This window comes from Poecile atricapillus, chromosome 8 (genome assembly GCF_030490865.1).
Source record: "Poecile atricapillus isolate bPoeAtr1 chromosome 8, bPoeAtr1.hap1, whole genome shotgun sequence".
Taxonomy (NCBI): domain Eukaryota; kingdom Metazoa; phylum Chordata; class Aves; order Passeriformes; family Paridae; genus Poecile; species Poecile atricapillus.
The window spans coordinates 27,079,263-27,096,401 of record NC_081256.1 but is presented as its reverse complement, the minus strand read 5'-3'; the positions used below and the strand labels follow the sequence as shown (position 1 = coordinate 27,096,401).

The 17,139-nt window shown below is 43.0% G+C and overlaps 1 protein-coding gene across 3 annotated transcripts in view; it reads left to right on the top strand.

The window, feature by feature from the left end:
* Positions 1-1,023: 1,023 nt before the first annotated feature.
* Positions 1,024-17,139, top strand: part of RNF13 (ring finger protein 13) — a 23,920-nt gene continuing 7,804 nt past the window's right edge. For 2 of the 3 annotated variants that reach the window (XR_009278087.1, XM_058843600.1), the window contains exons 1-6: positions 1,024-1,151; positions 6,560-6,686; positions 9,469-9,549; positions 13,736-13,861; positions 14,753-14,840; positions 16,563-16,653. Coding sequence is in view for 2 of the 3 variants with exons in the window: in XM_058843600.1 (XP_058699583.1) it covers positions 6,573-6,686; positions 9,469-9,549; positions 13,736-13,861; positions 14,753-14,840; positions 16,563-16,653 (500 nt within the window). In the remaining variant the exon portion in view is untranslated. The remainder of the gene's footprint in view (positions 1,152-6,559; positions 6,687-9,468; positions 9,550-13,735; positions 13,862-14,752; positions 14,841-16,562; positions 16,654-17,139) is intronic. The other variant, XM_058843601.1, reaches the window with a different exon arrangement.

Genomic DNA, 17,139 nt, shown 5'->3' with positions numbered 1-17,139 from the left:
CCGTGACTAAAGTAAGCTTCTTTATATGGACTAAATTACACTATTAAAATGTTATCAAGTTTAACCTTCAGACTCTGAATACAAATTCCAGAATCATACATGCAGATGCAGTGTTTCAGTAAGACTCCCAGAAATGCTCTGCATTTCAGCATCTTTTTTTTTTTTTTTTTTCAATTTAAAAATGTATAAATTGCTGTAGATATATTTACATGGGAATCTTTGCAATGTTATGGCTGGGAAATACAACAAATTCCTGTGAAGCTGGTGGGAGTCCTTACCCTCAGGTTATTTGTCTCTGCCTCCCTCGACCAAGAGTTTGGCTTTGCTGTTTAGGACAAGACATCCTCCAGCCCTGTATCTCCATCCGTGGAACTACAGGTGGGTACTGCCTCCTGCCCTGGCAGGACCTGTGCCCCCGCCGAGCCCCAGATGTGTCCCAGATGTGCCCCAGGTGTGTCCCAGGTGTGTCCCCAGGTGTATCCAGGTGTCCCCAGGTGTGTCCCCAGGTGTATCCAGGTGTATCCAGGTGTCCCCAGGTGTGTCCCCAGGTGTCCCCAGGTGTCCCCAGGTGTATCCAGGTGTATCCAGGTGTCCCAGGTGTGTCCCCAGGTGTATCCAGGTGTGTCCCAGGTGTATCCAGGTGTATCCAGGTGTCCCCAGATGTCCCAGGTGTGTCCCAGGTGTCCCAGGTGTGTCCCCAGGTGTATCCAGGTGTGTCCCAGGTGTATCCAGGTGTGTCCCAGGTGTGTCCCCAGGTGTCCCCAGGTGTATCCAGGTGTCCCCAGGTGTCCCAGGTGTGTCCCAGGTGTATCCAGGTGTGTCCAGGTGTGTCCAGGTGTATCCAGGTGTATCCAGGTGTCCCCAGGTGTCCCAGGTGTGTCCCAGGTGTTCGAGGCGCTCCTGGTGGTTCCGCTTTGGCCCCGCGGTCGCCGCGCGCCCCCTGGCGGCGGGGCGGGAGCCCCTGCCGAGCTGCAGCTGAGTGACAGCCCGTGTGGCCAATGGGCGGTCCCGGCCACCGCCCGCCGCGGGAGGCGGGACTTCCGGCGCGGGCGCGGATCGCAGGGAGCGCGCCATGGCGTCGGCCTAGGCCGCCCGGGGAGCGCGGGGCCGCGGGCCGCAGCTGAGCGCGGGGCGGGTCCCCCGGGCCGCAGGTGAGCATCGTGCCGGGGCCGCTGGGCTCCCCGGGCGCTCCGGCCGTGCGGCGGCTGAGCACTTACGGGCCTGGCGCTCCATTGCGCAGTGCTTATTCGCCTCCACCCTCGGAGTGGCGAGGCGGGGCCCGGTTCCGTGTGCGGCTGAGGCCCAGCCGGGACTGGGAGCCCCGGAGCGGCCGCGGTCCTGCGACTTCCCGGGACCGCGGGAGGGAGATGAGCGGAGCGGAGGCCTCTGCAGAGCTCACCGAGCGTCGCTCTCGGCCCGCTGAAAGCTCGACCGCTGCTGCTGCCGGCTGTGCGGTTCTAGAGACCGTCTGTGCGGTTCTAGAGACCGGCTGTGCGGGTCTAGAGACCGGCGGTGCGGGTCTAGAGACAGACCGTGCGGGTCTAGAGACAGACCGTCTGTGCGGGTCTAGAGACAGACCGGCGGTGCGGGTCTAGAGACAGAGACAGACCGGCGGTGCGGGTCTAGAGACAGACCGGCGGTGCGGGTCTAGAGACAGAGACAGACCGGCTGTGCGGGTCTAGAGACAGACCGGCGGTGCGGGTCTAGAGACAGACCGGCCGTGCGGGTCTAGAGACAGACCGTGCGAGTCTAGAGACAGACCGGCGGTGCGGGTCTAGAGACAGAGACAGACCGGCTGTGCGGGTCTAGAGACAGACCGGCTGTGCGGGTCTAGAGACCGTCTGTGCGGGTCTAGAGACAGACCGGCGGTGCGGGTCTAGAGACAGACCGGCGGTGCAGGTCTAGAGACAGACCGGCCGTGCGGGTCTAGAGACAGAGACAGACCGGCTGTGCGGGTCTAGAGACCGGCCGTGCGGGTCTAGAGACAGACCGGCTGTGCGGGTCTAGAGACAGACCGTGCGGTTCTAGAGACAGACCGGCGGTGCGGGTCTAGAGACAGAGACAGACCGTGCGGGTCTAGAGACAGACCGGCTGTGCGGGTCTAGAGACAGAGACAGACCGGCGGTGCGGGTCTAGAGACAGAGACAGACCGGCTGTGCGGGTCTAGAGACAGACCGGCCGTGCGGGTCTAGAGACAGAGACAGACCGGCTGTGCGGGTCTAGAGACAGAGACAGACCGGCGGTGCGGGTCTAGAGACAGAGACAGACCGGCGGTGCGGGTCTAGAGACAGAGACAGACCGGCGGTGCGGGTCTAGAGACAGAGACAGACCGTGCGGGTCTAGAGACAGACCGGCTGTGCGGGTCTAGAGACAGACCGGCTGTGCGGGTCTAGAGACAGAGACAGACCGGCGGTGCGGGTCTAGAGACAGAGACAGACCGGCTGTGCGGGTCTAGAGACAGACCGGCCGTGCGGGTCTAGAGACAGAGACAGACCGGCTGTGCGGGTCTAGAGACAGAGACAGACCGGCGGTGCGGGTCTAGAGACAGAGACAGACCGGCGGTGCGGGTCTAGAGACAGAGACAGACCGGCGGTGCGGGTCTAGAGACAGAGACAGACCGTGCGGGTCTAGAGACAGACCGGCTGTGCGGGTCTAGAGACAGACCGGCTGTGCGGGTCTAGAGACCGTCTGTGCGGGTCTAGAGACAGACCGGCGGTGCGGGTCTAGAGACAGACCGGCGGTGCAGGTCTAGAGACAGACCGGCCGTGCGGGTCTAGAGACAGACCGGCGGTGCGGGTCTAGAGACAGAGACAGACCGGCTGTGCGGGTCTAGAGACAGAGACAGACCGGCGGTGCGGGTCTAGAGACAGAGACAGACCGTGCGGGTCTAGAGACAGACCGGCTGTGCGGGTCTAGAGACAGAGACAGACCGGCGGTGCGGGTCTAGAGACAGAGACAGACCGTGCGGGTCTAGAGACAGACCGGCTGTGCGGGTCTAGAGACAGAGACAGACCGGCGGTGCGGGTCTAGAGACAGAGACAGACCGGCGGTGCGGTTCTAGAGACAGACCGGCTGTGCGGGTCTAGAGACAGAGACAGACCGGCTGTGCGGGTCTAGAGACAGAGACAGACCGGCTGTGCGGGTCTAGAGACAGAGACAGACCGGCGGTGCGGGTCTAGAGACAGAGACAGACCGGCGGTGCGGGTCTAGAGACAGAGACAGACCGGCGGTGCGGGTCTAGAGACAGAGACAGACCGTGCGGGTCTAGAGACAGACCGGCTGTGCGGGTCTAGAGACAGACCGGCGGTGCGGATCTAGAGACAGGCCGGCTGTGCGGTTCTAGAGACAGACCGGCTGTGCGGGTCTAGAGACAGACCGGCGGTGCGGGTCTAGAGACAGAGACAGACCGGCGGTGCGGGTCTAGAGACAGAGACAGACCGGCGGTGCGGGTCTAGAGACAGAGACAGACCGGCTGTGCGGGTCTAGAGACAGACCGTGCGGGTCTAGAGACAGAGACAGACCGGCGGTGCGGGTCTAGAGACAGACCGGCTGTGCGGGTCTAGAGACAGACCGTGCGGGTCTAGAGACAGAGACAGACCGGCGGTGCGGGTCTAGAGACAGACCGGCCGTGCGGTTCTAGAGACAGAGACAGACCGGCCGTGCGGTTCTAGAGACCAGCTGCGCTATGAGGTGCTGCTCGGGTTTGCACGATGAGCAGCGTGGAGTCTGGCTGGCGGGAAGTAGTAAAAATGGTAAAATTAATTGAGAGGAATGGTTCCTGCATCTTAACAGGTGTGAATGGTGATCTTGGCGTGCGTCTGTGTCCGGTTTTGTGTCAGGTCTGAGATGGAGGTTATGTCAGTAATGATACGATGGCATCAAAATGCAAGAATTCAGATATGGGGGGATTAGAGGATATGAATGAGAATTATTCATATTAGTTGTCTAGTTTTTCTTCGTGCTCTGCTTATGAGATTTTTGGAAGGTGCAGCCCAATCTACCAAAATATTTGGAATTTGTCACAAAGTTTCTGTATGTTCACATGTTTTTTTGTGATCACTGTAAGATTTACAACCTCACTTGGATTTGAAGTAATAGAATTTAGGTTTGTTTCATACCGATGTACAAGTTATTCTTTTTTTTCAGAAGTGGGAGTGGGACTTTTATTGAGAGTTAAAATGTAAACATAACGTTGTGTGAACATGGAATTGCTTTGTGTTGTACTGTGCTTTGAAACGCATTTTGAGTGGATTGAGATACAAATATTTGAACATTTCATATTTAGGTGTAGTTTCTGAATCTTGATTTGTGAATATTTGCCAAAAGCTGTGAAAGTGTAGCACCTTTGTGACCTCCATCTTAAACGTGCTTAGTGTGTTTACTGCAGGGGTGTCTTGCTGCTCATACCTGTGCTGGTCCAGCACACCCCACGTTTTCCTCTCCTCATTTCTGCCCTGTTCAGTCTCCTGACGGAGGGATGCAGCACCTCAGGCATAGTTCGGTTTGTTAATTCTAGCATGGAGAGTGAGAAGAAATGTTGGAAGTTGTTTAAGGACGACTTTGTCTATACACGCTGGTAAATCAGGTGTAAAGTGCGGAAGATTACTGCAGAGTCAGGTTTAACTTGTTTTGTTTGGTTTACAATATAGCTCTTTTCTGCACACCTGCATTTCTGTGTGCTCTGAGCTGCCTCCCTCAGCGGAGAGGGTCATGCTGTCCAAAGAGCCATGGAATTTCAGGAATTATAGCGCTTTTTGGCTTGCATTTGAGGCATAAGATCCTGAGCAGAGAAGATTTTGTATGTAAATTTAACAGGGGCAAGTGCACTGTGTATACATCTTGTTTGCAAGGGCCACTTTAATTCTCGTGTTTTCTAACCTTGCTTAATACTCTTTTACTGCTTTTTTCTGTGCTGAATTTACTGTATTGGTTAAAGTGCTGTGATAACTTCAAGTGTATTGTTTCTGTCAGTAAAAATGGCTGCATGTTTGAAACAATGGTTCTCTTATCCTTCCAGTTTCACTGATGTTCTCTTTTTCAGGGTAGGGTGATGAGAGAGGTTGATAAATCCTGATTTAGTAATAAGGGTTCATTAGTTTTGTAACTCACTACCATTTCTTTCCTGTGAGTGTAACTTCATTTCTGTGATCCAGTTGAAAGTTTCACAAAGCATTATATGTCTGATTCTGACCAAGTTAGAATAATGAGAACTGTTTTTGAAAATATCAGCTCTTTTCTCCAAATAGTAATAATAAATTCTAATTACCTTCATGTTAGCTTAAATCAAGTGAATCTCTCTGGTATTTGCTTTAATTAACGTTGACAACCTCACATCATGGGACTATGCTTTTTGCTTGAAAAACCAATGGAGGATAGGTCAGAAGGACAGGAATTCTTAGGTGTTCCTTGGTTGCAAAAAAGGAAATAGTAGTGTTGGCTGTGATGTGTCAGTTAAGTCAACAGTTTTCAGAAGAAATATCTACAGTCAAATGAAAACAAATTCGCATGAAACCATTTATATAAGAAGCCACAGTTTGGAGATTTTCAACAAAAATTTGTTTCAACAAGCATTTTGGATGACCTAATTGAGTTTTTTGTCAAGTGCTTTTCATTACTCCAGTAAAAGAAGTTAGAGGAGATCCAGATGTTCAGATAATTATATTATAAAGTACATACTGTCCACTTTTAAAACTTACCTGTTAATTATTTTAATTTTTATAGCTGTGTTGGACCCAGAAATGGACCCATTCTATTGTTTTGTGTTCTGACTATTTTATGTAATTTCCAGTAATTTCTTACTTTGAGACTGGTAGAATCTCTAGAGAGACTTAGAGATCTGTGGACCATACAATTCTCTTATATTCAGGAGTGAAAGTGGTTAGATTTCCTGCTGAATGTAGCACTTTTTTGGTTCTTGTTTCGTACTCATGAGTATGAGGTGTATTGGGTCACATATAATTAAATTCTGAATGTTGGGTTCTCTAACTTGATCGTGTGTAAATGTGTGCTTTTATCAAGGGCATAAGATACTTTGTGCTTTCTGTGTTCTTAAGAGGTTTCCTGCCCACAGTCGTGTTGTAGCTAAGCCTGAGTGAAATCTGAAGTTCTTCCAAGTTGGTATCACATTGCTTTTGCAAGTGTATTTTTGGAATACATATTTTTAGTGGAATTGTTCAAGGTACATCAGGAATTTTGCTGATTTGGATTTATGCTGGAAGAAGGGAAGTTTAAAATGAAGTGCCGAAGGATGATTACTATAGTGTGGATGACCATCCTTTCGTACCCCTTGCATTGCTTTATGGTGCCCAAAGCCTTTTGAAGTCTTGCTCTTATAATTTTTTAAGTTTATGCAGGCTGTTACTCCCATGGAGGGACATGCTTCTAGCAAAAGGAACTTCTAAAATAATTATAACTTTAAGATTACTTGTTTCTCAAAGGCATACATTGAAGAACATTTTGCATACTTCCTCAGCAGAAAAGTTCTAAGTGACTAAGAGTCCTGTAAAATGACCCAGGAAAGTGTTTGTTATGTGCCTTGACTCTGATTCTTTTTTTGCAGGTATTGAATAAATATGCTGTTGTCAATAGGAATGCTGATGTTGTCTGCCACTCAGATATACACTATTGTGACTGTACAGTTATTTGCCTTCCTGAATCTTTTACCTGTGGAGGCAGACATTTTAGCAGTAAGTATAATAATATTTTTCTACATGGATGAAATCTCTATAAAATTGAATAATCTCTTCAACTATTCTATTAATGAATCAGTTAATACAATAAATGCTATAGCAGATTGCTTGGAATTGAACTGCCATAACAGTTTACCTCAATAAACAATAAATTGTATATTTTCAAATGAGTTTATGGATGGTATGTGCTCAGGTACCATGATGGTGAAGCACCTAATTCCCTTAGTCATTTACAAAATTCCATTCTGACCAGATGTCATGTAGCATGTTCTAACGCTGTTAATTCCATTCTTTGGTTTAGACAGCAGGTTAAGTTTTGGTGATGGGTGCTGTTTTGGAGGGTTACTGGATTTAAGTAATCTTCTGTGACTAGTGCAATTTATTTGTGTGGGCTGGGGGCCTTGTCAGTAATGTGTTTTTTTACACCTAGATACAGTTGTAAAATAGCTGAAAATATCTGCTGTCATAAAGGAAAATAAGAAACAGTATAATGAACGTAGATAAGTGGTAAAAGCTGTTGTTGTGCCGCTTATTACCACTTTGATATATTGTGGCCTTTTAAGGGGGAAGTTATGAAATGTCTTTGTAGGATAGAGCTTAAGCTACTGAGATAATTAAACCTAATTACTGTAGCCTCCTTCTTGTTCCAGTGATATGGAGAGAGTTGTTAATGTCATATCAGTTTTGGAGAAGAGAGTGACAAACTCTCAGACACAAATTTTAAATTAAAAATACTTAAAAGTTTTTTGTGATAAAGCGGGGATGAATACTAAAGTATGGCATTTGGATTTTCAGGTTGTTGCTATTCTATAAATACTTTCAGTAGAAAAAAATATAAAGAATCAATGCAGACATACAATTGCTTAATTATGGCACTGACATCACCATTTTATTGTGAAATTTTGGGCTTTTTACTATAAACATGATTTCCCTTTGACCCCTTTTGCTCTGTCACCAAGCCTGTGCTTCCTCTTTTCACAAAAACCTAATTCTTTCTTACTTCTTCCTGTTTTAGAAAAGTTACTTAAAAGAAACAACCCATCCCAACCTCAAATAAGAAAAATAGGGCACTTTGGAAGTTTAGTTTGCTATTTAAGCTTTGTGTGTAGTATTCTAAAATAATTCCGTATAAAAATGAAGCATCTTTTATTCTTGGATATTTGGAAGTTGCAGATTTATTCTGAGCATATCTAGAAGTAAGAGCTGAAGTGATGAACTATATACTAAACTTCTACACAAAGGAGCCAGTGGATTGCTTAAAAGATGCACAGAAGAGGGAATATTTGCACTGTGACATGGAATTGCTGGTGTACAGATCACTTACAGTCTTGAGAGATTTTACCATTTAATGATTACCCATTTTTTAGCAAAGCTGACCAAAGTTTTGGGTTTACCAAGGAAAGAAATTCTTCTTTTCCCTTTTAATTTAGGAGCGGTTTTATGCTTCTGTGTTCTCATATAGTTGCAGCCTTAAAGGATCATGTCTGTGTAAAGTGCTGTTTAGGTGCATGTGAGACAGGATTGGTTATTTTTTTTGAAAGGGGTAAAAAGAAGTAGGTTTGTCTCAAACTCCTGGCTTAAGCTGGGGCTTGTCAAGCGATTAAAGGGCAAACTGACAGTAGCCCGAGCTCAGGACGTTTAGCAGAAGGTGGATGGAGGAAGGTGGTGCACCGGAGCTCTCTGTGGTGGAAGGTCAGGAGGAGAGATTGTGTGGGGCACATTGGTTACACAGAACAAAGAAGCTTCCTTGAAATTTGGCTCCATTCCTACCTGTTTTCCCTCAAAGTCTGTGGGAAGAAAGCTCCTTCCAAACATTGCTCCTTTGGAAGGGTTCACATAAGTCCTGGCAGTGTTTTTCTCTGAACTATAGACAGGGCAACCCTGCCTAAGCCTGTCTGGTAGGAAACATCCTTCTGAAGCAAACATGATCCATGCTGGGCTGTTCTGTGTGACAGCTGTGATGAATAGTTTAATTAAACAACCGATGCACATTCAAGTCCGTTAACTGTAAAGTTCACAACTTTTGTAGGAAACACTCTTTTTTAAATGAAAAAAATATGCCATATGTACACAGCACTTTTTTCTGTATGAATTCTGTGTTGGTCAGGCATTTTATACAGCCAGAGAAGATGAACAAAGAAAGGGGAAGCGAAGCTTGCACAGATTTAGGGTCTTTTACAATATTCCTCTGTTTTAAAATGAAAGCTCATAGTTATTACAAAACAGTAGAGATACTTTTCAGCTACTAATCTGAATGTACAACAGGGAATTGGGAGGGGATAACATATGAAGGCTATTTTTTATCTACAGTAAAACACCTCTTAAAAGCTGTTTTTCCCTGTACACAAATGAAAACATCCAAACCACTACCAAGGGCAAAACATCCACCACTACCATCCAACAAAAACTCTACATCCAAACATCCCAGCTCTTCATACTTTTACTTGCTTGGTTTGTTTGAAGTTTCTGTTCTGCACAAAGGATGGTATTTGGATTTTAGACAGTAGAAAGAAAGATTTACTGTATAAATAGTTCAACAAAATATCTATTACTTTCTTGTAGTGACAGCTAGATAAGAAAAGAATGATGTTAACATGTGAGTAGAAGACAGGTGGAATAAGCAATTTTGTGGTTTCATTGACATAGTCACAAGATGTCCTATGTCTGATAAATATTTTAATCTATAAAAATACATAGTGATGTTTGGTTTAGTTGATACTTGTTAACTATTTCTGTCTTGTTGCAAACCTAATTTTTTTTTTTAATGTATTTCTCTTAGTATAACCTTGAAAATGGAACCCGGACTTTTGATGATTTACCTGCTAGATTTGGCTATAGACTGCCAGCAGAAGGCTTGAAGGTAAAAAAAATAAATATATATTGTGCCAGTTTAAGCTGGGCTAGAGTTTGTTTTCTTCCCGGTGCCTGGTGTGGGGCTGTGGTTTGGATTTGTGCAGAGCCCAGCTGATAATTCAGAGATGGTTTTGTTACTGCTGGCATAGGCAAGGCCTTTTTGGTTCCTCCTGCTGGTGAGGAAGTTGGGAGTGCGTGGCAGGCTGGGAGAAGACACAGCCAGGACAGAGGAGCCAAAATGATCAAAGGGATATTCCAGACCGTGTGACATCATGCTCAGTGTATAAAGTGGGGGGAAGGAAGAGAAAGGGAGGGGGACTTTTGAGTGTGGTGTTTGTCTTGCCAAGTCACTGCTGTGTGTGATGGGACCCTGCCCTCCTGGAGCTGGCTGAACACCTGCCTGCCTCTGGAGGAAGTGAATCCATTCTTTGTTTTCCTTGCCTTGTGTGTGTGGCTTTTGCTTTTCTTATTAACCTGTCTTTGTCTCAACCCACAAGTTCTTCATTTTCTACCCCTGCAGTTCCCTCCCTGATCCTGCTGGTGGGGGAGTGAGTGAGCGGCTGCGTGGGGCTTGGGGGCTGCATGGGGTAAAACCACCACAATCCTTTCTGGCACTCAGTGTGGGGCACAAAGGGTTCGAGATAAAAGCAGATTTGATTGGGAAGTGCTAGATCAAATTTGAATGTTGAATGTATTTAAAGAGTATATGCTGAATATTTCCTCTGTAAGCTAAAAAAAGGTAAAAATGAAAGGAATTTAGTACCAAGGAAAAATAAAGACAGAAATTATTAATCAACTGCTCAAACAAAACAAATGTGCGAAAGATCTGATGTTGCCTGTGAATAGGCAAATTCTTCTCATAAGAAGAGAATTTTGGTAATCTTTGTCTGCTTAAGGAGAATTTGCTGAAATTTTTAACAAATAAATAAAAAAATAGGAAAATAATGGAAATCTAAGAGAAGGTAGGTAGGCCACTGTTTTCTGTGTTTGGTGGCAGTACTGATATATGATGTCATTTACCTTGCACTGGACTCAGCAGATGCCAGACTTAATTTTGTCTGATACAGTTTTTTGAAAAACATATTTGGAAGATTCATTGTCTCTGTACAGTCCTGCACTGAGAAGACCTTTCACACTGTGAAGGGTGGAGCAGCAAGAGATTATTTCCTTTGGTGTGGCCAGGTTAAGTATGCTGTGTACAGCAACTGTAGCTCAGTTTTTTGGGAAGTTACAATTGTTGTCTGTTTGCTACTCCTGTTGCATTGCTCAAGCAGCGGAATGGAGAAACTCAGGGGCTGCAGCTCTGCTGTGGTGCATGTGCACTATGCCTGGTGCAGGGGTTGAGGGCAGGGATTGTGGTTGATCCCTTTCCTTACATGGTTTCATTTCAATTGCAGTCCACACCCCATAGCAGGTGACACATTCTCCCAGTGTCCCTTAAAGTGTGGGTTGCAATCATGCTCTTCTATTTTACTCTGTATCAGTAAGTGCAGAAAATGCAGATACACATATACTTACTTACCTGTTAGACTGTCTTTACTTCTTGAAATAGCATCATGTTGGGGTAGAGATGCTGGGCCATGACTTGAAAACTGGCCATAATAATACCAGGAGAAGGCACTAGGAAGTGCTAATCTATTGAATTAGCAAAAAATATGCATGTGTCTCTATTTATTTTTTTTTTTAATTTTCTTATTCCCATTTTCATTGACACAGAAAAACATATAAATATTATACCGTATGAAATTGTAAAATACACCTAGTGCTAGAGAAGGCAGAAGATGTAAAGGTTTGCAAATGTTAATGGAACTGGAAAGGGAAAAACTGTATTGACTTCATGCAAAATAATTAATATGCAAAAACTGTCCAAGATGGATGTGGCCATGGGAGTACAGGTTAGGCTTTACCATTATTTTGCGTTGGGTTAGAAATTCTGAAGACCCGATGTCTTCTGAAGTACAGCAGCAAGAATGTTTTGTATAGCAGGATAATTTTCATGTCTTTAGTGTGGTCAGTATGCTCACTTGGAACGCAGGAAGACGTGTAGGTGGACTGAGTGAAGTTAACAGAAGAGAGATTAAGTTGAAAGGAAAATGGAAAAGAACTGTGAGAGGTTAAATATATTCATCTTCCTTAGACAGCAATGATAAGGCACATTCTGCTCTTTCTGGCTTCTGCTGAGGTATACAGACACTGGTGGCAGTAGTAAGTGGTGTGAAGGCTTTTATTTCTTTTATCTCTGTAATATATAAGACAGAGGAGGTAGAAAGTAAATAATTTTAAAATAGATTACATATGGTGATGTTAATGCTGTGAACTGGTGTTTTAAGTACTTAGAAAAGTACTTAAAAGCCAGATGAATATCCAGTTTAGTTCTAGTCTTCACATTCTGAGGGAGTTTGTTGCTGAGATTATGCAGCTGATTTCCTTTTGGTGTGCTGTGCTGAGTTCAACACCAAGGGGCACGCTCTCTCTTTCTGACTGCCTTACCTGAGGTGCTCTGCAGTGACAGGAACTGTTTGTTCCCTTTATAGTCGCTTCCCTACAAGCCACTGTCAGTAAGTTTGTTCATTTTGGATAAAATGTATTTTGTGTTTCACTCCAGCAATTGAAACACTTGTCCATGAGAATGGAGGTCGTGTCTGGCCATCCAGGCAGTTTAGGGCTTGTGGGAAGTTCAGGCTTCCTTACTTTTTTATAGTGTGGAAGTGGCTACATGAAATCAGTCATGTGGCAGTGATTTGTTTGTCTTGCCATCCCCTTTGAACAGTGTATGAGGGTTTATGATTGAGATGTGTATGCTTTTACAGCTTAGAATTCTTATACAAAAATTTAGGCAGACCACCTTCCAAATTCTGGGCGAGGAGAGTTTGTATCACATCCCATGGAGACCGTGAATAGCCCATGTGAGCGGGGAGTTGTATTCCTGTTACTTCTGTCTGTAAGCCTGTATGGCCCCAAAAACTGGCTCTGCAGCATTGTTAGTGTTGCAGTGTTGAGAGCAACCACTGCACAAAAAAAAAGAAGCTGGTGATAAGGAAGAAGGGTGGATTACTCTTTAATTCCATGTTGCCCTTTTAATCCCAAAGGGTAATGAAGTACTGCAAAAATTCCTGTAACTCGGGAATTTCTGTGCAATGTCCCTCAAGCAGGCTTCATTTCCATGCCCAGTGGGTGTTATAATGGGGAGATGATTTGTTAAAGCTGTGTAGTTGTTTATTGACTATATTGAGAATCAGAGGGTAATTAAGTGATTTACCCAAGTAGTGAGCCAGTTTCATACACCAGAAATAGATATAAGGAGCTTTGTTTCTGACCTTTTTAACTGTTAGACAGCTCTGTGTCTTAATTAAGGTAGCTGTCATCACGTGTGTAGAAATGGAGTTTTAGACCTGAATATTATATTAAAACTTTTTCTTTGCATTAAGATTTTAATTACTTGTTTAAAATGCTACAAATTGTTACAATAGGATGAAAACAGTATACTCCTTCAGTGCTTGTGATTTAGATTTATTAGTATGCAAGTTGTAAAACACAATCTGTTAGGTTCTACAGTAAGTGGCTACAGACTGCCAGCAGAAGGCCACAATCTCAGCCACCTGAAAACAACTCAGATTGCTTCAAAGTTGATATTGCCAGAGCTTCCTCCTTCCTGAAGCTTTCAGCTGTAGCTCATTGGGTAATGTTTGATTACCATAGCAAACCAACTGTTTCATATGCTAGGTCAGTGCTGGGGTCACACATGGAACTTTGCTTGTGTTCTGTTGTTAATTGGCAAGTGCTGAGTTTGTGTTTGTGGTTCTTAGGCCATTGTACTTCTGTTTTCTTGATTAGTCTCCATATGCCTTAGATTAGTACTTGCATTATATTAATGTAGCATATGCCATCTTTTTTCTTGAAATACATTGTAATGTGTCCTAAACTAGGACACACTGCAGAGAATGAGTATGATGGAATTAGAAAAACTGTGTTTTCTTTTAAACTTCTTTATTCTTAATAGACATAAAAATTCTGATCAGTCAAAATATGTGGTCAGGGAAGTAGCAGGAATCTTACTATGATATAGAACTGAGCTGATAATAAGAATTTGTTTAGCTATTGTATGAAAATATTCAGTTTTTTTTCCATATACTTGACTACCAACCCTTTTGTTAAAGAGAAATGAAGCTTCTTTTTCTGCTCCTGTTTTCTAGGGATTTCTGATAAATTCCAAACCAGAGAATGCATGTGAGCCTATAGCCCCACCTCCACTGAGAGACAACTCCTCTGGTGCTTTTATTGTGTTAATCCGAAGGCTGGAGTGCAACTTTGATGTCAAGGTAAGATTTCATTTCTCCCCACCCTCTGTTTCAAAGAGTTTACTGGTGCTTCGGAAATATTTCTATAGCTTGATATTTAAGGTCCCTTCCAACCCTTAACATTCTGTGGTTTTAAAAATACAAAATTAGAATGATTTGTGTTTGACTATGGTTTTCTTGAAAATTAACCTCATACAATGGGGCAGCTAAAGACGTCTTAAGGAAAACAGGGCTCTTCAGTTTGTTGTTGAGCTTTGTGAACTGAAAGGAGATTCAAATGTATTTGCTTTTGCTGCTGTGTGGTAGGTTCAGTTATGTGGTGATTGAAACATATAAATTCTGTCTTGACTGCAGATTCCACCTGCAGAGACAGGTTCACTGCATGTAAACTGCCTGCACATCAGACTTGTGAATGGCACATAGTCTGTCCTGGGAATCCTGCCACCGTGTGTGCATATGGCTCAGTGGGAGAGGAGAGGGGGCCAAATGGCTACTGGCTTTTTTTTCATGTCTGCTTTGTCTGTCTAATTGTTGTCTATACACTGTCAGGACAGTATTTCTTCTGGAGACATGGTCAAAGGAACAGGTCTGAATTTGGGAGATTTCTACATTGCCGTTGAGGGATTTCCATAGTCAGTCCTTTAAGGATTATGTTGCATTAGCTCTGTATGTAAGAATTTTTGGTTACCTTTTATATTTCGTATAATATTGATAGAAAAGGGGGTTCCCACTCATTTCTTGAGTGTAAGAATAACGGTATGATTTTGGTTTGAAAGGTGACACATGGTTTATAAGTGCAAATTATGTCCATATTACTCATTTTGTGAAAGTCCACCTTATCTCAGAAAGCACAGACAGGCTACTGTATTTGGAAGCAATAGTCTTTCCAGTAATATTTTGTGTGGCTTACAGGTCTTAAATGCCCAGAGAGCTGGATACAAGGCAGCTATAGTTCACAATGTTGATTCTGATGACCTCATAAGCATGGGATCCAACGACAGTAAGTACAGGTATCACTTCTTCTCTCCTGTTTGAATATCATTTCACCCACTGGAAACAGCAGCACCACCAAAAACCCCTCAAAACCTCAACAACAAAACCACCACCACAAACAAACAAAGACCAAAACCAAACTAAACAAAAAGCCTAGATAAACCCTCCTGCTTTTAAGATTTGATAACAGGAGATGTTTGCATAAGAACAAGTGAGTTGACTTGTGCCTTCTCTGAATGTTCCTTTTGGTTTTCCTTCAAATTTTAGTTCAGGTGTTCTGGGCTAGATTTATATTACTGACGTGTAAAATAGCTGACGTGTTGTTAGTCAAGTAGAAATACACCAAAAGGAGAAAACACATATTTGGCAGGAAATCAAACTTTATGGCATTTTAGTATTTAGAATCAGAGAACCATTTAGGTTGGAAAAGACTTTAGATAATGAAGTTTATCCATGATAGTCATTCCAGTTTGTTGTTGCACTGTTGGTGGATGCATCTTCCTATTCCTCTGGACAAATGTATTCTAGCATATCACATGCACTTATTTTCAGTTGGAAAAAGAGTATTTAGAGACCAGTGCACCATTTACTATTTGTTTCTTGTGTTAGCTGTTCCAATTTTAACCTTCATGGAGTGAATATGTTCAGAACATCTTGAAATCTAGTCAGAATGTTGGGTTTGTTCTGTGGTATGCACTTTGTGTTGCTACTGCTTTCTTTGTGACATTTCTTTATTTTGTCCAGTTTTCAACCTGTTCAAAATGGAATAAGAAAACAAGTAAGAGCGAAAAAATTCTTTTCCAGTGGAAATGCCCTTGAGTAAAGTAGGAATGAATTTTAACAAACTACATAGGAGCTGAGTAGGCCGGGCACGTATGTGAAAGTGGGTTTAATGAATTCTCAACCCATGTGAATCTTATCTTCAGGTTTCACTGAGTAACCAAAACATAGAACAAGTCCACAACAAACACAAACCTTGTAGTGTGAGCTGACATTCAGCCAGATGTGCTTTTACCTTGGGGAACCTGACTTCTTTGAGATCAAGTAAACTCAGATTATTTTGAGCCTCAAATGTGTGAAGTATTAGGGGGAAAATCAATATAAAGTGAAGCTGAGGAGAAGGTTTTCTAGAATATGGAATTTATCTTTCGATAAGTTTTCATTTATTACTGCCTTTACTGGTAAACAGCAAAGACAACGGTTCATCCAGTTTCTTGAGACTGAAATAAAGGTGTTAAAGGGACTTGTTAATTCTCTTCTTTCTTCTTTTTGACCTTATCTAGCTACAGTTGTTTCCAGTATGTTTATTTATGTTTGGGGTGAAAAGAAGGGAAGACAGATTAATTAAAACTTATAGAACCAGTTCACAAAATCATGTAAGTTGCCAGAAATTCCTGAAATCAATGGAATTATGTGACTTGCTTGAATCTTAGTGAAGAATGGTGTTCTGGTTAAAATTATGATCATACTTTGGTTTTAGGCTCCTTTTATTCCATTGGGAATTTTGATTTTTCTACCTGAAATAAATTCCCTAGAAATTGTGTAGGAAAAATAATAGTACTTATATGAAGTAAAGCTGTAACATGCATGTGCGTTGGTCTGGATGTCACTATGTTAAAATGTCTTCCAGTTGTGATAGTCTCATAATGTTCAGGTCTTGTATCTTGAGTACCCATTGATTGTCCACATAATAATAGTTTTATTTTCCTCCTTTTATTTTTTAATACAGTTGAGGTTTTAAAGAAGATTGACATTCCTTCTGTCTTTATTGGTGAGATGTCAGCTAATTCGCTTAAGGAGGAGTTTACTTATGAAAAAGGGTAGGTTAACTCACATGCAGCTGTCTTATTCCTTGCATTAGATCATTGTCTCCTTTGACTATTTATGGTTTTAAAATAGGATGTTTTGATGACAGAGGTTATAGGTGTTTCAGGTGAAATTTTGTGCCTGAGAGCAACCTGTAATGCTTTAGTGAATAAGAATGATTTCACTGTATCTTTTGATAGTCATGTTATATTTTTTCATTCTGTTGTCAAAGCAACTATGAGGTGGTTCTCCTGGTTTCTCTAGGTTTGACTGAGGTCAGTAAATAGTTCTAGCTCAAAAAATGTTCTAAGAAACAGTGTTTTAGCCTTTTATTTAATTAGCTTTATATTGTATGGGTAGGGACTGAATTTTCTATATTGTTGTGCACAGTTAGGATTCCTGTAGGGTGTGTTGTGTGACAATCTTTTGTTTTACTTTTTTTTTTATTGTATTTGTTTTTCAACTTGTTCATCAAATTCTCATTAATTTAGAAAGTGTTA